We start from the raw sequence: 23,078 nt of genomic DNA on the forward strand, positions 1-23,078 counted from the left end.
GATATGTAGGCATATTCGGAGTGCAACCCCCCCCCCCAACAAAGAAATCCCTGCTCCATCTTTACCCACCCAGTTCACCATGTTCTGCGGGCGCCACTGTACAGGAGCGCGCTCTGCGTCGTGCGTGCGTCGTCTCTCCAACTGCAATCCGGACGCGAAAAACTCCGAAAACACACAACAGGAGAGACACACACAACACAACACAGCACAACACAACACAGCACAACACAACACACCACAACACAACACAACACACACGCCGCAACTTCTCCCCAAACGAGCCTGCGCACGCACGCCTCTCCACTGCACGGCGTGCGATAGAATACTCTCGCTTTTAACGCATGTGGCGCGCGAGCGCGCGCGTGCGTGTGTGCGTGAAAGTGCTCTGTACCGTTTAATTGCCTGTACACCACGTCCTCCAGGGAGCCCAGTCTCCTCAGCAGCACCTCCTGGCTGATGCCGGAGTCCGGAGCCGTGCCGTTGCTGCTCTGCGTCTGCCGCTTCCCGTCGGCCGCCGGATCCGCACCCGCGGCTTTCACGCTGCGCGTGTTGCACTTGGCCCAAAAAGTCATGAACCCCGCGACCGCGAGCACGTTCAGCACCAGCAGGACCCTCCATCTTCTGAACACAAAAGCCATTAAAGTCGCCGATACGTCCGGAATCCGGGGGGGGGGGATGGGTGGTGGTGGTGGGGGGTGGGGGACACTGTCGTCTTTGAGAAGGTGTCACACGCGGCTCAGGGCTCGCGTGCCTTGCGACGTGCGAAGAGCCGCGAGGGAGGCGGATGGCTTAAGTCGACAGACCCTTTGCATATTTTAGGTATTGCAAGAAAAAAAAACAAAAAACCCCCAAACGATGGTCAGTCTGCGCTGGCCCTCCCGTCCGCAGGCGCGTCTCTCTCCCCCCTCTCGCCACCTGGCGCGGTCGGGGTTTGGGGGTTGCAGCCCCCCTGGCGAGGAACGCCGGCGCTCTGGCCAGCGGCTTTGGTCCGTGTCGCCGCCAACGGAGCCCGGTTTAAACGCCACGCCACGCAGCGGAGACACGCGAGACAAAGACACCACCACGCACGGGGCGATCTCGAACAGTCCGTCTCTCCTCCTCCTCCTCCCCCCTAGAAGGGACGCGGCAGGAGACGGCCGAGCGCTGCTCTTCGCGTCCCACAGCAAAGCCGGCTGAGATGCGATTTGTGGAAGACTGCGCGCAAGCGTCCTACCCATGCACCGACGTGTAGGCTCCGATACCGTGTCAATGACCTGCGGAGTGGGGGGGGGGGTGGGGGGGGTAAATCCCGGGAGACGGACGTAAACCCGGACCACTGAAAGGCGTTCGCTTGGTTTCTGTGGTGGCCTATTGGCACGCCGCTCTCATCTCACGCGCCGCGGAGCCGCGTGCATCTGGATGCGGAGCGAGCACAAAGCTCCGCACACTCCCGCAGCATCCTCGGTGGATGGAGGCTTCACCGGCACGGCGGCGGACGACGACAGCGAGCAAAGTCGCCCGGAATAATCCGGGTTTTTCTTACAGCTCCCCTACCTACACCCACAACTACACACACACACACACACACACACACACACACACACACACACACACACACACACACACACACACATATATATGTATATAGTTGTTATTCCCCCCGCCTTTTTTACCCTTGATGGTTGTGTCTTGTTATTACCTCTCTACTATTCCCCTTAATATAGCGCTCCGTATTAAGGGAGCGGAGGAAAACCCGGAGTGGATCTGAGAAGACCGAGCGCCGCGCTGCTGCAAACGGTTCAAACCCCTTCGGTGCAGGTGGGCGGGCGGGGCGGGACGGCCGCCAATTATCTGTAATTAAAACAGCTACACCAGTCCTGGTCCGTGAGAGCCTGCAGGACTCCGTGTTTGTATTCTCATCTGCGCACTGGTGACGTTGATGTGATCTCCAGTGGCGAGTGGTGCTAAAAATAATTGGGGGGGGGGGCGAATTTACCTTGGCGCAGCACACCTGACAGCCAACCCGGCATCGCGCCAAAGCGGGTAACACACCCGCCGGTCCAACGTGTCAGTGTCCCGGGCTGTCATGCGTTCATGTCCACACAGTACAGAGTTATTAACAAGGACCATCTAGCCTGTTTTATCAGGGTTCTCAGATGGTGGATGATTGACAGTCGAGACGAGGCGTCGTGGTGGGTGTGAACATGATTGACAGCCACTAGAAGTTTCCAATCACATTAGATGGAAAAACTTTAAAACAACACCGATTCGCTGCCGGTAAAAGTGGGAGTGTTGCGCCCCCTGGAAAATCTGAAGAAACCGATCAGACAGCAGCCTCGGGTCACCTGCTCGCCACAAGTTTGAGAGCTTACATATGGCGTCGTTTGGCCGGCGCCCCTCACCCAGGAAGTACATGTATTCAGACATGAAGTATATGTATTCAGACAGGAAGTACATGTATTCAGACAGGAAGTATATGTATTCAGACAGGAAGTACATGTATTCAGACAGGAAGTACATGTATTCAGACAGGAAGTATATGTATTCAGACAGGAAGTACATGTATTCAGACAGGAAGTATATGTATTCAGACAGGAAGTATATGTATTCAGACAGGAAGTACATGTATTCAGACAGGAAGTATATGTATTCAGACAGGAAGTACATGTATTCAGACAGGAAGTATATGTATTCAGACAGGAAGTATATGTATTCAGACAGGAATCAACCAAATACCATTTGAACCAGTATTTAATGGCTGCTGACAGGCGCTCACAGACTGAACAATACATTTATATCATAACTATTTGCATTACTACTACTACAAAGTAACGGGGAGTGCAGTAGAGAGGTGAAGAAGAGAGTGCAGGCAGGGTGGAGTGGGTGGAGAAGAGTGTCAGGAGTGATTTGTGACAGAAGGGTACCAGCAAGAGTTAAAGGGAAGGTTTACAAGATGGCTGTGAGACCAGCTATGTTATATGGTTTGGAGACAGTGGCACTGATGAAAAGACAGGAGGCGGAGCTGGAGGTGGCAGAGTTGAAGATGCTAAGATTTTCATTAGGAGTGATGAAGAAGGACAGGATTAGGAAGGAGTATAGTAGAGGGACAGCTCAGCTTGGACGGTGTGGAGACAAAGCAAGAGAGGCAAGATAGAGATGGTTTGGACATGTGTGGAGGAGAGATGCTGGGTATATTGGGAGAAGGATGCTGAATATGGAGCTGCCAGGGAAGAGGAGAAGAGGAAGGCCAAAGAGGAGGTTTATGGATGTGGTGAGGGAGGACATGCAGGTGGCTGGTGTGACAGAGGAAGATGCAGAGGACAAGAAGAGATGGAAACGGATGATCCGCTGTGGTGACTCCTAATGGAAGCAGCCGAAAGTAGTAGTAGTAGTAGTAGTAGTAGTAGTAGTGGTGGTAGTAGTAGTAGTAGTGGTGGTAGTAGTAGTGGTGGTAGTAGTAGTAGTAGTAGTGGTAGTAGTAGTAGTAGTGGTAGTAGTAGTAGTAGCAATAGTAGTAGTAGTAGTAGTGGTAGTAGTGGTAGTAGTAGTAGTAGTAGTAGTAGTAGCGGTATTAGTAGTAGTAGCAATAGTAGTAGTAGTGGTAGTAGTGGTAGTAGTAGTAGTAGTAGTAGTAGTAGCGGTATTAGTAGTAGTAGCAATAGTAGTGGTAGTAGTAGTAGTAGTGGTAGAAATAGTGGTAGTAGTAGTAGTGTTTTCCCCATTTAAATGCACTATTCTGTATAATTAACATCCCTGATCATTTTAATTTGATGTACTACTGTGAATTGATGTAACGGCGATTTATGTCAATCATAAAAAGGGTGGTTAGAAATTAAATGAATAGTTTTTTTTAAGTCTATCCCTATTTTATACTCACCGAGGGGGAAAGTAAGTAAGTACATGTACTCTCATTACAGTACTTGAGTAATTTTTCACTGTTACGGTACTTACCAAAAAATCATTGCACTTTATAGCTTTGAGTGTTGTACTCCACTGTCATTATCTTAATGAACTTTTCAGATTAATAAGAACTGGTGACATGAAGGAACAGCTTGACTAAGTCTCAGGTTTTACTGATACTGGGCCTTTCTGGAATTGACTTTGGCGATGTTTGTCTAGGCTGCTTCCGATGATATTTAATATGTCAGCTAAAGGATATTTCCATATTGTTGAGCTGCAGCTCTGTTTCTACACATGGAAAGACCAGACGTAATTAACACACTAATTACTCAAGTACGTTTTCAGTAAAAAACTCATTTACTCTTGCTTTAGTCAGTTAAACCTAAATCTGATACTATTACTTGCACGCGAGTAAGTCACCTCAGTAGCAGTAATTTTACTTAAGTAGTAATATAATTTACTTAAGTAGTAATACTTTACTTAAGTAGTAATACTTTACTTAAGTAGTAATATACTTTACTTAAGTAGTAATTAATTATCAGTACTCCCTCAGCCTCTGCTCACCGCTCGTGGAAGGTTTCGCGTCGTGATGCACGCGCAATAATCCAGGTAGGAACATCTAAGAAAGGTGATGGGTCATCCGGATACAATGTTTACTGAGAGAAACGTGCCGTCACTCCGCCGTGAGCGCCCTCTCCCGGCTCAGCTGGGAGAGGGCGGTATACCGACCGAAACCATCGATCGGTTCTTATGCAAATTACCTTGACCATTAAGCAGAGTTTCAGCGGTCATGCGCAATCAAGTCGAGTCAGCTTTAGTTGTGTAGCCCAGTATCACAAATTACAACCTTGCCTCAAGAGGCTTTACAGCAACACAACATCCAGTCCTTAGACCCTCGCATCACAGCATTGTAAGCTCGTGACAGATGTACTTAGCCCCCCCCCCTTCCCCCCGGTTCAGGGATGGTCGCTCCCTCTTCACATAGATGGCCTCTTTGACTCCCCGTTCAGACCAGCCCTCCTCCCTCCTCCCTCCTCCCTCCTCCCTATTAAGGATGTGCACATCCTCATCCTTGAAAGAGAGGAGAGGAAAGCTCTCACGAATCTCAGTGAGGACCATAACATCATCATCCTTCCGGCAGACAAAGCTAGAGGCAATGTTTTATTCAACCAGACAGACCATCATGAGAAAGTTATGATGCTACTTAGCCACATAAACACTTATGAGCCCCTGAAACGAGATCCGGGCAGTGGCTACGAGAAAAAAAGTGGCAGATTGTTTGAAGCTGTGAACAGGAAATGCTGCTCACAGAATTACGTGCCATAGACTACACCCAGGGGAAGCTGCACCTGGTCTGTAGGCTTCACCTAAAGGACATAAATAGGATGTGGCATTACGGCCTAGTGTTTGTATGATTTACTCCAACACCTCCAAGTTCCTTGCACCTCTTCTTCATCGGCTGCCAGGCAGTACTGAACATCACATCCAGAACACTGTGGATTTTGTGGACAAGGTGAGGGGCATCGTCATGGAGAGGCAGGAAACAACGGCCTCTTATGACGTCAAGTCTCACCTCACGTGCGTTCCTGTTGATGACGCAGCGGAGGTAGTCCGTATGAAATTCCAGGACGACCCCACCCTTAGCAACAGGACCACCCTTAACACTGACCAAGCGTGTCTGCTCCCGAGGCTGTGTCTTCAGTGCACATGCTTCACATACAGGGGGCAGTATCATAGGCCGAGACATGGGTGTGTTATGGGCTCATCAGTCTCACCTGTAGTGGCCAACTTGTACATGGAGGACGCGTAAAAGACGGCTCTGATGTCCTACCCAGGCACGCCCCCTAGCCGCTGGTCCAGATTTGTGGACGACACCTGGTTTAAAAACAAATCTCAGGATGTTCCCCATGTCACCGACCACATTAACTCTGGACAGCCACATCAGGTTCACCAGAGAGGATGTGAAAAATGACAGGTTAAAGACCGACCAGGGGGGGCGCTGGTGCAGCGACCAGGACACCTACCCGCATCTGGCTTTCCACCCACAGATACGGCCAATTGTATCTGTAGGGACGCCCGACCAAGCCGGAGGTAACGCGGGGATTCGAACCGCCGATCCTCGTGTTGATAGGCAACGGAATAGACCGCTACGCCACCCGGAAGCCCCCCCCCCCCAATCGTGATGGTATCACGATCGAAAGTCCGTGCGACTGGGTAGGTAAATCCATATAATTTTATTATCCTGTCAGTGGCGGTTCTAAGGGGGGGCAAGGGGGGCAGTGACCCCGTAATATTAAGCCTGGACCCCCCCTCTGGCCCCCCTAACTGTGCCGAATATTTTCGTAAGGCAGAAAAAATTAGTAAAAATGTGGAACCAGAAAATAAATCATGTTGTACAGTCGAACCGTTTATGTGACGGACCCCCAACTGGGGCAAAAGTTTGTCTTTTGGAGAACCAAACCTATGGGGGGTGGGGGGTGTTATGCAACAGTCGTGCTTAATATATTTGGTACCCCTAAAATCGCATGTGGCTCCATCCTGCCCCCCCAATTTGAAATGGTGTAGAACCGCCGCTGTATCTTGTTTCAATGTTGCATCACACAACCAGAAACACACACCCCACTGTTGCATCACACAACCAGAGACACACACCCCACTGTTGTACCACACAACCAGAAACACACACCCCACTGTTGTACCACACAACCAGAAACACACACCCCACTGTTGTACCACACAACCAGAAACACACACCCCACTGTTGCATCACACAACCAGAGACACACAGCCCACTGTTGTATCACACAACCAGAGACACACACCCCACTGTTGCATCACACAACCAGAGACACACACCCCACTGTTGTACCACACAACCAGAAACACACACCCCACTGTTGCATCACACAACCAGAGACACACAGCCCACTGTTGTATCACACAACCAGAGACACACACCCCACTGTTGCATCACACCACCAGAGACACACACCCCACTGTTGCATCACACAACCAGAAACACACACCCCACTGTTGTACCACACAACCAGAGACACACAGCCCACTGTTGCATCACACAACCAGAAACACACACCCCACTGTTGCATCACACAACCAGAAACACACACCCCACTGTTGCATCACACCACCAGAGACACACACCCCACTGTTGTACCACACAACCAGAAACACACACCCCACTGTTGTACCACACAACCAGAAACACACACCCCACTGTTGCATCACACAACCAGAGACACACAGCCCACTGTTGTACCACACGACCAGAGACACACACCCCACTGTTGCATCACACAACCAGAGACACACAGCCCACTGTTGTACCACACAACCAGAGACACACACCCCACTGTTGCATCACACAACCAGAGACACACAGCCCACTGTTGTACCACACGACCAGAGACACACACCCCACTGTTGCATCACACAACCAGAGACACACAGCCCACTGTTGTACCACACAACCAGAGACACACACCCCACTGTTGCATCACACAACCAGAGACACACAGCCCACTGTTGTACCACACGACCAGAGACACACGCCCCACTGTTGCATCACACAACCAGAGACACACAGCCCACTGTTGTACCACACGACCAGAAACACACACCCCACTGTTGCATCACACAACCAGAGACACACAGCCCACTGTTGTACCACACGACCAGAAACACACACCCCACTGTTGCATCACACAACCAGAGACACACACCCCACTGTTGTACCACACGACCAGAAACACACACCCCACTGTTGCATCACACAACCAGAGACACACACCCCACTGTTGCATCACACAACCAGAGACACACACCCCACTGTTGCATCACACAACCAGAGACACACAGCCCACTGTTGTACCACACGACCAGAGACACACACCCCACTGTTGCATCACACAACCAGAAACTTCCACAGAGAGCTGAGATCTTCCACGGCGGGCCAACGCTGAAACACAAAGCGGAACGGGTCACGTTTAAAGCGGGTTTAGAGGCAGCAGCCGAACCACAACAGTCACAGGCCCGGTGCACCAGCGAGCCTTCCGTGTTTTAACCCAGGAGTCGGTGCGTAAATGGGTGACCCAGATAAGGAAGAGTCAGGGAGCTGTGTAACACGGCAGCCAACCGAGAACCACGCCATCTCTGATCCTGCAGCTCGCGAGGAGGAGGAGGAGGAGGAGGAGGAGGAGGAGGAGGAGGAGGAGGGGGGGATCAAAACCAGCGCGAGACCGTGTGAGACGAACGAAAAGACGAACCGAAGGAATCATCAAGGGGGAGCCGAGGCATCAGTAAAAACACACTCTCTCTCCCTCTCCCCCCTCCCCCTCCTCTCCCCCCCCCTGTCTCTCGCACACACGGAGGCAGTGATACAGTGCACATAGAAAAGGGAAACGAGAGTTGGTGAGAAAGGCGATAGGAGAGTAACGACACCGGAGAGAGAGATAAAAAAGGAGAGGATAGAAATTCAAAGGGGGAGCGTTTCCCAAGCAGTGGAGAGGCAGACGAGCCGAGATGCCGGAGCGCACAAAAGGGAGAAATGACAAGAGGAGGCGATTGTGTGACTGCAGCACACAGGAACACAAGAAGCGAAAGAGAGTAAAGGGGGAGGCGACTTGCTGTTCGCTGAGCGGGTGAACATGACAGTCGAACTCCTCAAATTACTGTGGAGGAGCCAGGAGTTACTGTAGAGGAGCCGGGAGTTACTGTAGAGGAGCCAGGAGTTACTGTAGAGGAGCCAGGTGTTACTGTAGAGGAGCCAGGAGTTACTGTAGAGGAGCCAGGAGTTACTGTAGAGGAGCCAGGAGTTGCTGTAGAGGAGCCAGGAGTTACTGTAGAGGAGCCAGGAGCTACTGTAGAGGAGCCAGGTGTTACTGTAGAGGAGCCAGGAGTTACTGTAGAGGAGCCAGGTGTTACTGTAGAGGAGCCAGGAGTTACTGTAGAGGAGCCAGGTGTTACTGTAGAGGAGCCAGGAGTTGCTGTAGAGGAGCCAGGAGTTACTGTAGAGGAGCCAGGAGCTACTGTAGAGGAGCCAGGAGTTACTGTAGAGGAGCCAGGAGTTACTGTAGAGGAGCCAGGAGCTACTGTAGAGGAGCCAGGAGCTGCTGTAGAGGAGCCAGAGTTACTGTAGAGGAGCAGGAGTTACTGTAGAGGAGCCAGGAGTTACTGTAGAGGAGCCAGGTGTTACTGTAGAGGAGCCAGGAGCTACTGTAGAGGAGCCAGGAGTTACTGTAGAGGAGCAGGAGTTACTGTAGATGAGCCAGGTGCTACTGTAAAGGAGCCAGGTGTTACTGTAGAGGAGCCACGAGTTACTGTAGAGGAGCAGGAGTTACTGTAGAGGAGCCAGGAGTTACTTTAAAGGAGCCAGGAGCTACTGTAGAGGAGCCAGGAGTTACTGTAGAGGAGCAGGAGTTACTGTAGATGAGCCAGGAGTTACTGTAGAGGAGCAGGAGTTACTGTAGATGAGCCAGGTGCTACTGTAAAGGAGCCAGGTGTTACTGTAGAGGAGCCAGGAGTTACTGTAGAGGAGCCAGGAGTTACTGTAGAGGAGCAGGAGTTACTGTAGATGAGCCAGGTGCTACTGTAAAGGAGCCAGGAGTTACTGTAGAGGAGCCAGGAGTTACTGTAGAGGAGCCAGGTGTTACTGTAGAGGAGCCAGGTGTTACTGTAGAGGAGCCAGGAGTTACTGTAGAGGAGCCAGGTGCTACTGTAGAGGAGCCAGGAGTTACTGTAGAGGAGCCAGGAGTTACTGTAGAGGAGCCAGGAGCCGCCGGCCGGCTAAATGTTATGCTCCAGCACACGCACAGTGCTACTGCACACTATGTGCACATTTTGTCTTATCAAGTCACATTTGTATGTGTGTGTGTGTGTGTGTGTGTGTGTGTGTGTGTGTGTGTGTGTTTACATATACATGAGAACACACACCCACCTGAATGCTTTTAACACTAGAATGACCGGAATTTCACTCCTACCTAAAACGACCATGGGTGGTCATAATGACTGCCGGTTTTTAAACTCTATATTCTGTCAAAAGAAGTAGCCAATTGAGATATTAATGCATTGCACATGTTAGTGTGTCTGCTAGGAAACGTCTGACACCAAAATGAATGTAACCCACTGGTGCTGGAGCCTCGCTCCACACCCTGGGACTCTGCGTTGTGTTTCTTTGTTTGTAGTGTGGGGTATTGTGCGGAGAGAAGAAGGCACCGGGCACGGGGGCTCTGAATTGTGGTTGAGACCGGGTGGCGTTTTATTTGCTCACAGCAGCTGCTGGTCCATAACCTTACGAGGTAGTCAAACAAACTAAGGCCAGATGGCGTCCCACACGGAACACATATCAGAATACAGTGTCCTGCAAGAGACAAACAGCGACGATTACTGAACTCTCAGGGGAAAAGACAGCGCAACATCGACCTCCAGTGGCCCACCCAGGCTACTGCCTTACATCAAGATTTTAACAACTTTTAATACTGTCACGTGCATGGATAAGTAGACACGTTGGCCGCTGGCCGGCGAGTCTGACCCTTTAGTCAAGCGGTTAGCGATCTCTCCTGCGGTGCGGGCGATACGGGTTCGCGTCTCGGCCGCAGCAACTCCTATGGCTGCCCCCCCCCCCCTGAATTTGCTATGATACTATTTTTAAACAATTTAAACTTCAGAGAGACATGGCCGAACTTGAATAGCAAAATGGAAAAAGTGAAAATATACCTGAAAACAAAATGGAAAAAAAAACATATTGCTAATCTGACAAACGTAACAAGGCCCATAAAACGTGAAACGTAAAAAAAAAGAACTGAAAATAACCACTGAAGCAATCCCAAACAACGATGGAACTTAAAAACCCACTAGAACGACCATGGTTTTTAAACGCTATATTCTGTCAAGATAAATGTAATGCTATGTGCCCACTAGGCCGGTAGGTGGCAGTACTGGTATATCTTGTTTATTGTAGAGGGTTAAAGTTCATGCGCAGAACGTTGTAGGGCCGGAACAAGTTACAGCCGTTGAACAGACAAGGCGAGATTAAATACACAAGAGACAAGATTCACTTGTCAGCTTGATTTATTACAGAACATCACGTGGTACCAGGAGTGAACCGGGCAGGAAATGGATGCGATAAAAAAACCACCGGGGACTGTAAAGTTACCTGGAAATGTAGACGCGAACTGGAGGAATGTCAAGCAGCGTTTCAAGCTGTATGTGGCGGCAACAGGAGTGGCGCAGGGGCGTCAAATGAGCGAAAGACCGCCATGCTGGAGCTGACGCGCCGGAGGTGTCTAACACATCCGCGTTTGCAGTCGAGGGAGACACAAACAAGCCGGGCGAAGGCGTCAAGACATTCGACGAACGCTGCCTGTCAAAACAGAAGGAGACTCAGGAGAGGTGTGTGTTTAGATCGCGGACGCAACGCGAAGGAGAGACTTTTGATAGTGTGTTATTTTCTTGCCCGGTGCGGGATTCGATACGGGCTGTACTGCACCACAAGGCGACATCACTACCCGCTCGACTAAAGGGTCAGACCCGTTAGCTAGGAGCTAACGTGTCTTATTAGTAGTTTACAGTCGTCACCCTCCCCGGAAGCGCGCCCTCGCGCTGTTATTCCCGCGCTCCGAAGAGGATCTGCTTCTGAGGATCTGCACACTTCCGGATCCCACCGCTGCCACCAATGTAACCGGTTATTTTCTTGCCCGGTGCGGGATTCGATACGGGTGTACTGCACCACAAGGCGACGTCACTAACCGCTCGGCTAAAGGGTCAGACCCGTTAGCTAGGGGCTAACGTGTCTCATTAGTAGTTTACGATAGTTTTCTCACAGACCTTAAGCTAAAGGCTAGTACCCGTAACTTCAATGGACTGAACGGGTCAATGATTCGCGATCAAATTGTGTTCGGCACATGTGACGAAGAAAGTCAGAGAAAGATTGTGAAGAGAAGCGGAACTCAGTTTGGACAGCGCTGTGACAATATGCCAGGCCAGCGGGTTAGCTAAACAGCACGTGGAAACGCTTGAAGGCGCCGCTAAGGGACTAGCTTTAGCTCTGCCAAGTGCGGATGTAGACGCCGTTTCGTTCAAGGAAAATGGGCGCGGAAAATACCGACGCGCTCGAAGGAAGCAAAATAACCAGACCGGTCGCCTCCTCTTTACGTGTGTATGGACACGCTTCTGCAAGTCACTTATACGTGTTCATTGACACGTATCTCACAGATGCCGCTAGGGGCGCCCTGTAGCCTACTAGGTCTGTCATGACCATGGTCGTGACGTAATAGAATGTCAAAAATATTGAACAAAGATGGCGGAGCGAATGTTCCTGACTGCTGTCTTTGCCAACTTCTCCCAGAAAGTACAGCTGTTTAACCTCTTCAGTGACGTCTCTCACCTTTTTAGAGTGACATACACGCTCCCAAGGTCCCTTTTTATGACAGTTGTTGCACTGTTCATTGCAGGACACTTCCGCTCATCGGTGTGCTGCGTCTTGCCGCACCTCCCGCATTCATCTACTATGTTGGTTACAGGACTGCTGCCACCATGACGCTGTCCGCCCTTTTTCTTGCGCCCCCAGTGGCCAGAAGACGGGATTGCGGCCCTAGTGGCAACTAATACGTGTCCATATACACTCACTGGCCACTTTATTAGGTACACCTTGCTAGTACCGGGTTGGACCCCCTTTTGCCTTCAGAACTGCCTTAATCCTTCGTGGCATAGATTCAACAAGGTACTGGAAACATTCCTCAGAGAGTTTGGTCCATTTTGACATGATAGCATCACGCAGTCGCTGCAGATTTGTCGGCTGCATTTCCATGATGCGAATCTCCCGGTCCACCACATCCCAAAGGTGCTCTATTGGATTGAGATCTGGTGACTGTGGAGGCCATTTGAGTACAGTGAACTCATTGTCACGTTCAAGAAACCAGTCTGAGATGATTCGAGCTTTATGACATGGCGCCTTATCCTGCTGGAAGTAGCCATCAGAAGATGGGAACACTGTGGTCATAAAGGGATGGACATGGTCAGCAACAATACTCAGGTAGGCTGTGGCGTTGACACGATGCTCAATTGGTACTAAGGGGCCCAAAGTGTGCCAAGAAAATATCCCCCACACCATTACACCACCACCACCAGCCTGAACCGTTGATACAAGGCAGGATGGATCCATGCGTTCATGTTGTTGATGCCAAATTCTGACCCTGACATCCGAATGTCGCAGCAGAAATCGAGACTCAGACCAGGCAACGTTTTTCCAATCTTCTATTGTCCAATTTTGGTGAGCCTGTGCGAATTGTAGCCTCAGTTTCCTGTTCTTAGCTGACAGAAGTGGCACCCGGTGTGGTCTTCTGCTGCTGTAGCCCATCTGCCTCAAGGTTCGACGTGTTGTGCGTTCAGAGATGCTCTTCTGCATACCTCGGTTGTAATGAGTGGTTATTTGAGTTACTGTTGCCTTTCTATCAGCTCGAAGCAGTCTGGCCATTCTCCTCTGACCTCTGGCATCAACAAGGCATTTTCGCCCACAGAACTGCCGCTCACTGGATATTTTCTCTTTTTCGGACCATTCTCTGTAAACCCTAGAGATGGTTGTGCGTGAAAATCCCAGTAGATCAGCAGTTTCTGAAATACTCAGACCAGCCCGTCTGGTACCAACAACCATGCCACGTTCAAAGTCACTTAAATCACCTTTCTTCCCCATTCTGATGCTCGGTTTGAACTGCAGCAGATCGTCTTGACCATGTCTACATGCCTAAATGCATTGAGTTGCTGCCATGTGATTGGCTGATTAGAAATTTGCGTTAACGAGCAGTTGGACAGGTGTGCCTAATAAAGTGGCCGGTGAGTGTACACGTATGTCGGTCTCGCAAAAACGTGTCCTCTGACACGTACGTATTGTGATGTAGTGTAGGTCTGAAATAACACGTTTAGCTGCAAACGTGTGGAGAGAATCACAAACCCAGACAATGCCCAGCATTTGGTAAAACGTGCTCCAGGTGTAAGGGACAAAACCACTATGCAAAAATGTGTTTTTCAAGAGAAAGGAAGGAACGCAAGGTGCATGTAGTGGATGAGGACAGTGATTCACTGAGTGATTCATTTTTAGTGAGCATGGTTTCCTGTGACTCTCAAAAAAAATGTGCAGCCAAATGAGAGTGTAGACACCGGACATCAAGTCAGTGCAGTGGGAACAGACAAACCTCTGTTAGTTAATGGGACAATGGTGTTCTTCAAATTAGACACGGGGGCAAAAGCCAACCTGATCTAAAGACAATAAAGCATTTAAAGAGAAGCCACAAATGCATAACCGGACAGTCCCACTGAAGGCATATAACGGACAGCCAATAGAAACCAAAGGGGTGTGCAGGTTGAAAGTGAATGTGAATGGGAAACAACAGAACCTGATGTTCGTGGTTGTTCCTAATGATCATGAGTCACAGCTAGGAGACAAAGCATGTGAGGACCTTGAGCTGGTCATGAGGGTCTATATATAATCAACAGTGAAAAGGTGGTTCTTAAGACTCACAGCGACACAGTAACTGGCATTGTGCAAAAGTTTCCTGATATCTTCACAGGCCAAGGGAAAGTGCCAGCACCACTTCGAGCCTGCTTAAAGAAAGAACTCAACCGGATGGTGAAATTGAGAGTCATACAATGTATTGAACAAGCGACAGACTGGGTGAACTCCATAACATATGTAAAGAAACCCAATGGCGAGTTAAGGGTGTGCCTAGACCCCAAAGACCTTAACGACAACATTAAAAGAGAGAACTACCAGATACCGAAACAGGAAGAAATCACTAGTGAAATGTCAGGGGCCAAATCCTCCAGTAAACTAAACTTAGCACAAAAAGTAAGGAAATGTGTGTTTGGTAGATTATTTCTTTGTTGTAACAATGCTTCTTGGCAATAAATCTTATATCAGGCACCTGATTGTCAGCACCTGGGGTACCAGAAGCTCAAAACAAGAGTCAATAGCGACAGCAAAATAAGCTGTTTGGCATTGGTAGAGAAGATTTGGCAAATTTTTCACGGGCGCTACCCACATACTCAGCTCTGCTGCTCATCCCACAAATGCATGTTCCTTACAAATGTGGCACCATTTAAAAGGGAAATAAACAGGCTTTCCAACGGTATAAGATTTATTGCCAAGAAGCATTGTTACAACAAAGAAATAATCTACCAAACACAAATTTCCTTACTTTTTGTGCTAAGTATAGATGCATCTCATGGTTTCTGGCAACTGAAATGGGATGAGAGCAGCAAGTACTGCATGTTCAATACACCATTTGGCAGATACTGTTTTCTTAGACTTTCATTTGGAATCAAATCAGCTCCCGAAATCTATCACAGAGCAATGGAAACAATCATTGAGGGTCTAGAAGGCACCTGGGTTTACATTGATGACTTAGTTGTGTGGGGCTCTACATTACAACAACACAACGAGAGACTGTTGAACCTCCTACAGAGAATCCAGTTGAGTGGCTGACGACAATGACAATTGGAGACCAGTGGCAAATGCGTCCAGAGCAATGACAGAGACTGAAACACGATACTCCAAATTGAAAAGGAGACCCTAGAGTTAGTGTTTGGATGTGATAAGTTTCATGGCTATGTCTATGGACTACCCACCTTTACAGCAGAAACAGATCACCAACCGCTCGTTTCAATCTTCAGAAAAAACCTGAACGACATGTCTCCGTGGATCCAGCGGATGATGATGAGGCTGCAAAGCTATGATAGGGATCTAATCTACACACCAGGTAAATACATCATTCTGGCTGATGCACTGTCCTGAGCACCTGCACCAGTCACAAAGACACAGGTCAGCACCATCTCAGTGGATGTGGAAATGCATGTTAACTTGATTGCTTCCTCCCTCCCAGTGCCAGACATGATGCACAAGAAGACTGCACTAGAAACAGAAAAAGATGTGACATTGCGGACAGTGATGGCCAACCTCCAACCTGGGTGGACAAAGGGTAAACTCTCACAATTCTATCCTATCAGGGCAGAGTTGAGCGGGGTCAATGGCCTACTGCTGAAGCAAAACAGGATTATCATTCCAGAGTCTGCGCCAAGAGATGCTCAGCCAGATCCATGAGGGAAGCTGTTTATTGGCCAGATATCAATAGAGACATTGAGACACTGATTAGTAAATGTGACACATGTCAAAGACACAATTACAAGCAAACCAAAAAGCCAATGCGGATTCAAGACATGCCAAGCGAGCCATGGCAAAAACTAGGAACATATCTCCTACATCTGAATGGAAAGCACTTTCTCTTAGTAATAGACTATTACTCAAACTATCCTAAAATCACACAGCTAAACAGCACATCTGCAAGTAGTGTCATTACTCACCTGAAATGCATCTTTGCCAGACACGGAATTCCTCACACAGTGCAGAGTCACAGTGGCCCCCAATATAGCTGCTGGGAGTTTCAGATGTTTGCAGAACAGTACGGGTTCCAACACACCACATCAAGATTTCTCCATCCACAGGCAAATGGTAAGGCAGAGAAAGGAGTGGAAATTGTCAAAAGACTCCTGAAAAAGGCCACTGAAACCAACTCAGACCCTTACCTGGCATTGTTGACCGATCGATCCTCACCTCTGGCATGTGGAGCATCGCCTGCGGAGCTCCTCATGAACCGCAAACTGCTCAGTTTTCACAGGCATGCATGGCAGTGAAAAAGGAAAACAGGGAACTGACACATAAACACATGCAGCTCAAGTGGGAACAGAAAAAGAACCATGACGAGGCTGCCAGGAGTCTGAAACCTCTTACAGGACATGATGTGGTCGAAATTGAAGAGCCCTCCGCATGAAACAGAAAGGCAATAGTCCTGAAAGAAATTGTTCAACAATATAAAATGGCCGCTGTCCAACGCCTGTAAATACGGCGTCTGTACCCTGACATGTTGGCAGTAACCAGAAATCAAGTTTAGATTATTACTCTGCACTGGAGAGCGCTAGTGTGTTTCTAGGACGGAGCAATGAACTTCCCCAAGGAAATGACGCAACCAACATGCGTCATAAATAGTGACATGATGTGCACGATGACGCGCAAATTACGCGCGGTCATTTTAACCGCTCGTGGTCGTCTTAGGTACAGTTTATCATAATTTTTTGCGCAATTGATCTAAAACTCATTTTAATGAAAATATGTGCAATTTTAGGGGCATTCGGGGAGGGGCAGGTCTGTATCTTTTTTTTTCTTCACACAGTTATTAAACTTTAAAATCCCAAACCTCCAAATTGACGGCCGTGGTCGTTCGAGTTTAAAGTGCATTTGGGGATGTATGGTTGAAGGTTTGCAGTCTAGAAACCAGCGTAGTATATTTTCTAAACGTCTCCTCCACAACGCTGCACAAAATCAAGTGTTAAAAAACACTTGTGCGTGTGCGCGTGCGCGCACGTGTCTTGATTTGTTTGTTCATGCATTCATATTAATTGCTTCTGTGATACAACAACGTGATCTCCCATTAAGACCACACACACACAGACAGACAGACAAGACAGTCAGAGAGTTCTACAAATGCAACGACAGAGGTAGGTTAAGAGGGTCGGGGTACGTGCACTAAGACACACATGTCAAACGCTGCAAAGCAGAGCGAAATATGTGGGCGCTTCGCGAGTGCATCTAAATATGAAATACACCATCTTGGCTCTTACCCACACCATCTGTGTGCTGAGATCATTTAGGCTGAAAAGAAACGCATGTACGTTTATTTACATATATATATATATTACATATTCATATATACCCCAATACATGCACATGAGAGCAAGGCAGGATAGATAGATAGATAGATAGATAGATAGATAGATTTTCCCTTGAAATCTAACTGATGTGAGCAGGTAGAGATCTCATCTCCATGGAAGAAGTCCATATCTAATCAGCCACAATGATGTTATTGTAAAGTGCACCTTAGGACAGTCTGAAAACCAGACACCTTGATTTTACCCCTGTTGTTTGAAGCTGGTGCAGGCATTCTGTGCCTGTGTATGCCAGTTAGGAAGAACCGGCATTTGCCTCTTGCTGGAGATCTGAAGCTGTTGCATATCCTTTGATAACAGATGCGGCGGATGAGACAAGACACCGGCTCTGAAAGGGCACAACACTGCAGCAAAACTAAAAAGCAGCTGGCAGACTTAACCGGCTGCACGCTGTGATATTGTGTAAGCACACGGTTCAAATGTGGAGACGAGGTAAGCGCTCGTTTATTCCCTGCAAAACAGCAAGAACATGTGGAATTAAATGATAGCTCGGCACCGAGCAGGCTTTAAATATTAGATGAACATTTTAACCAAGGGTTTCATCTTGAAACATCTTGCCGAGGATACTTGGGGCAAACTGTGGACTCGTAGTCAACATACAGACGAAAGAAAGAGCCACATAATATCAAAACAGGATGAATTTTGCTATCATTGACATCCCAGAGCTAAACAAGAGGCTTCTTAATTGAGGAACAGGAAGTCCCACTAAGCAGAGTTATTGGGCAGGGAAGAAGAGGGGAAGTTGAGAACAAAGTCAGGGAGATTAATTATAAGTGGGAGGGTGGGATGGGAAGGATGGAGTGGAGGAGGGGGGAGGGGGGGGGGTTCACCAGATTATCCTATAAATAGTGTGGCAAGTTCCTTCAGTCGTCAGCTTCAATGCAGAAGTCTGGCACCCAAGTGATAAAACTGTCCTTAAAAGTGGTCCTGAGCTTATACCTCTACACCCGTTAATACCATTCTCCACGAGACTGTACGAGACACTGAGCAGGATTTGAGTTTGATGAAGTAAAACTGTGGTGTAGTGCAGAGGGGGGTGAATAAAAAAATGAGTCATCCGAAAATCCGGCTCTTACTTCTACCAAAAGCCTTTCTCATTAATGCAATGGTGAGTTTAGCAGCCCCATGAGAGATGATGTCTCTATATAAGCACTAATCCAAATACGCCCGTGCGTGCACACACAGCCCACTGTGGGGTTATGCTCTCCACTGGCTTTGGCGGACGCTGAGGCGAATTGACCTTCACGTTGGATTGGACTGATGGTGTTTCTCCTCCCTGTGGGATCTGAGCGAGCAAGTAAAACTTAGTAGGAGACCAGAAATGTCATCACGCCTCTGTGGTGCTCAGTCACCGGTACGAAACCCATCTCAGGATGGTAAATATCAAGTTTTCAACCCACCTATTATCCTTCCTGCCTTCTAACGAGGAGGTATGTTTACAATGAGGGCGAACCGTCCATCCATCATCCTGATCTCAGGGTCGTGGAGATGCTGGAGCCTATCCCAGCAGTCATTGGGCGGCAGGCGGGGGGACACCCTGGACAGGCTTCCAGGCCAACACACACACACATAGGGACAATTTAGTATGGCCGATTCACCTGACCTGCATGTCTTTGGACTGTGGGAGGAAACCGGAGCCCCCGGAGGAAACCCGCACAGACACAGGGAGAACATGCAAACTCCACACAGAGGACGACCGGGGACGACCCCCAAAGTTGGACTACCCTGGGGCTCGAACCCAGGACCTTCTTGCTGTGAGGCGACCGCGCTAACCACTGCACCACCGTGCCGCCAAAGGCAAACCTGCCTTAAATAAAACCAAAGCCACATGTCACCTCATGCCGACATGTCTGTCTGATGTGGGACATGGCTATCTGATGTGGGACATGTCTGTCTGATGTGGGACATGGCTATCTGATGTGGGACATGGCTGTCTGATGTGGGACATGGCTATCTGATGTGGGACATGGCTATCTGATGTGGGACATGTCTGTCTGATGTGGGACATGGCTGTCTGATGTGGGACATGTCTGTCTGATGTGGGACATGGCTATCTGATGTGGGACATGTCTGTCTGATGTGGGACATGGCTGTCTGATGTGGGACATGTCTGTCTGATGTGGGACATGTCTGTCTGATGTGGGACATGTCTGTCTGATGTGGCTTCCACTGTTGGTGCTGTGACGCTATGAAGATTTGTAAACCACTTCGGTGTCTTTATAATCTGTGTTTTAGGTCATAATGGTGCATGTACTCTCTGACAGCAAACCTCAACAAGCCTTTCCTCAACACCACCCCTTGTACACAGCTGAAGACATGATGTTAGGAGGGGGATGTAAAGAGAGGCAGTCATCAAAAACTAAAAAGAAAAAAAGGAACAAAAAACTCAGACATAGTATAGTATCTGTTTGCAAAGAATTTTTAAAAATTACTTTGTTTTTGTTATTTTCCTGTAAATTAGAAGACAAAAGGTAACTATAGATGACAAAGACTTCATAGAGAACCCCCCCCCCCCCACTATCCTGACGCTAACATCTGAATTAGACACCGTCACAACCGGGGGAAAAACACACGTAAAAATAAAGTTTGGATTTAAAGGACTGAACAGACTGAAGAGCTCGAGATGGAGCGTACGGTTTAAGGAGCTCAGACAGGTCAGATGGGGCAAGCCCATTTAGGATTTTGTAAGTCAGCAGAAGCACCTTGTGTTCTGATCTAACATGGATGGGAAGCCAATGAAGGGAGGCAAGAATTGGTGTAATATGGTCAAATTTCCTAGATTCAGTTAGGATTCTAGCTGCAGCACTCTGAACCATCTGAAGCCTGTTAGTACCAGCATGTGGCAGACCTGAAAACACAACGTTACAGTAATCAAGTCTGGATGGAACAAATGCATGTATTAGTCTCTGCATCAGCCATGGAGAGGAAAGACCAACTTCCAGCCATGTTACGTAAGTGAAAAAGGCAGTCTTGGTGGTTTCTTTACTGTGCTTACCAAAGGAAAGGCTGGGATCAAACGTAACACCAAGATTTTTGGCTGCCACGCTTCGTGAAATCAGAGTCATCGATTGTTATCATTACTTGATCGAATTGGTGTCCTCTTCAGTCTCAGCTGACTGCAGGTATCCCCACCCTTATAAACAATACCGTGGTATAAGGACCGAAAACAACCATCAGTTTCGTATGCAGAGTGCCTTGACCATTAACTGGATTTTCGAAGGCCGTGTGTCCTATTCACAGAGGATTTGGGAATGGTTACAATCGCAGCATTGTAAGATGGCGACAAATGTACCCCCCCCCCCGGTTCAGGGATGGTCGTTCCCTCTTCACATAGATGGCCTCTTTGACGCCCCGTTCAAACCAGCGTTCCTCCCTATCAAGGATGTGACATCCTCATCCTTGAAAGAGTGGCCGCTGGCCTGTAGATGGTGTAGATTGTGGAGTCCTGGCCTGACGCGTCAGCTCTCCTGTGTTGTGCCATCCTCTTGGCCAGAGTCTGTTTGGTTTCTCAATGTACAAGTCATGACAATCCTCCTGGCACTTAACAGTGTGCACTATATCGCTCTGTTTGTGCCGGGGGACCTGATCCTTCGGGTGGACCAATTTTGGCGCAGCGTGTTTTGGGGTTTGAAAGCAACTGGGACGTGGTGTTTGGAAAATACACATCTCAGCTTTTCCGACACTCCCACCACATACGGAGTCACCACTGGTTTACACTGAGACAGCTGTCGTCCTTCTCCTCTCTCAGATCAGCTGGTGAACTGTTTGGGCGTCTTCCTGGCTTTGATAAACAGCCAGTCAGGATAACCACACTTAACCAGGGCCTGTTTAATGTGGGATTTCTCCCCTTCCCCACCCGCTGTGGCAGTGAGGACGTTGTCAGCTCGGTGGTCCAGTGTCCTGATGACTCCTAGTTTGAGCTCCAGTTGATGATGACAGTCAGACCTTAAGCACTGATCAGTATGTGTTGGTTTACATAAACATCAACAATCAAATGTCCCCCATCACCAATAGCAATGTCAGTCTAAGAAGGCTAACCTGTCATTTTCCACATCCTCCCTGGTGAACTAGATGTGGTTGTCCACAGAGTTAATGTGGTGGGTGAAATGTGGCACGTCCTGAGATTTAATTTTAACCCAGGTGTCGTCCACAAATCTGAACCAATGGCTAGGTGGTGTCCCTGGATAGGACATCAGCGCCCTCTTTTCCACTCCCTCCATATACAAGTTGGCCACTACAGGTTAGACTGGGGAACCCTTAACACACCCATGCTTCTGCCTATAATACTGCCCCCTGTATGGGAAGTACGTGGACTGAAGACACAGCTTCAGGAGCAGACACACTTGGTCGGTGTTGTATATTTACACCATACATGCGTTCTGAAAATGTTAAGTAAAGAGGAAGTTCCACTCGGCAGGTTCACCAAATAAAAGGTTGTGTTTTTATTTAACATTAGCCACCATTAACACCGGCCGTAGTCTCTGAACCCAGAGCCACACCCCCAAACTCTCTCTCTTTGATGCAACTCGCATAACCAATAACTGCCCCTCCACGACGAGGTCACCAATCATCAACAGCTTGGACAACATGAACCAATCAAGATTGTCCACCCATCCTGTGTTGAGAACAGCACAGTCAGTGTTAAGGGTGGTCCTGTTGCTAAGGGTGGGGTCCTCCTGTAATTTCACACAGACTACCGCCACTGCTTCATCAACAGGAACGCACGTGAAGAGAGACATAACATCATAAGAGACCATTGTTTCATCTGCCTCCATAATGATGTCCCTCGCCTTATCCACAAGATCTATAGTGTTCTGAATGTAATGTTCATTACTGCCTACCAGTGGGTTAAGAACAGATGTGAGAAACTTGGAGATGTTATGGGTCACTGAGTGTAGGTCACTGAGTTAATCATACAAACAATAGGCCGTAATGGCACATCCTGTTTATGTGTCTTATGTAAACCATACAGTCTATATGTAGCTTCCGCTGGGTGTAATCTATGGTACACAATTCTGTCAATAGCATTGTCCTGTTATAACAGCGTCAGACTGTGATAACGTGTTCTTTATGAAAAGATGTAGTTTCACCGGATTCGGGTTTACCGATTTTATTCAGTCTCACGGAACAGCGTACAGATTCACGTGTTGTCATTTCAGTTATCACTACTTAATCTGTATGTCTCAACTCATCAACTTGATAACCCTAGGGGTCAACTGTACCTCCTTAGGGTGTGGGGTGGTACTGCAGGTAAGTATACTATGAACAGGTAGTCAGTATGCCACACAGACAATCTGTCACCTTTTTCTTGTAACCACTGCCTGGATCTCGTTTCAGGGGCTCATAAGTCTTCATGTCGCTAAGTAATGTCGTAACTTTCTCATGATGTTCTGTCTGGTTTAATACAACAG

General features: G+C 48.4%; 1 protein-coding gene across 1 annotated transcript in view; it reads right to left on the reverse strand.

Moving 5' to 3' along the window:
- Nucleotides 1-638, reverse strand: part of galnt17 (polypeptide N-acetylgalactosaminyltransferase 17) — a 40,754-nt gene extending 40,116 nt beyond the window's left edge. Inside the window, exon 1 of the mRNA XM_056283725.1 lies at nt 392-638. Within this exon, the coding sequence (XP_056139700.1) occupies nt 392-638 (247 nt within the window). The remainder of the gene's footprint in view (nt 1-391) is intronic.
- Nucleotides 639-23,078: the final 22,440 nt, after the last annotated feature.

Source organism: Lampris incognitus, chromosome 7, assembly GCF_029633865.1.
Source record: "Lampris incognitus isolate fLamInc1 chromosome 7, fLamInc1.hap2, whole genome shotgun sequence".
NCBI lineage: Eukaryota > Metazoa > Chordata > Actinopteri > Lampriformes > Lampridae > Lampris > Lampris incognitus.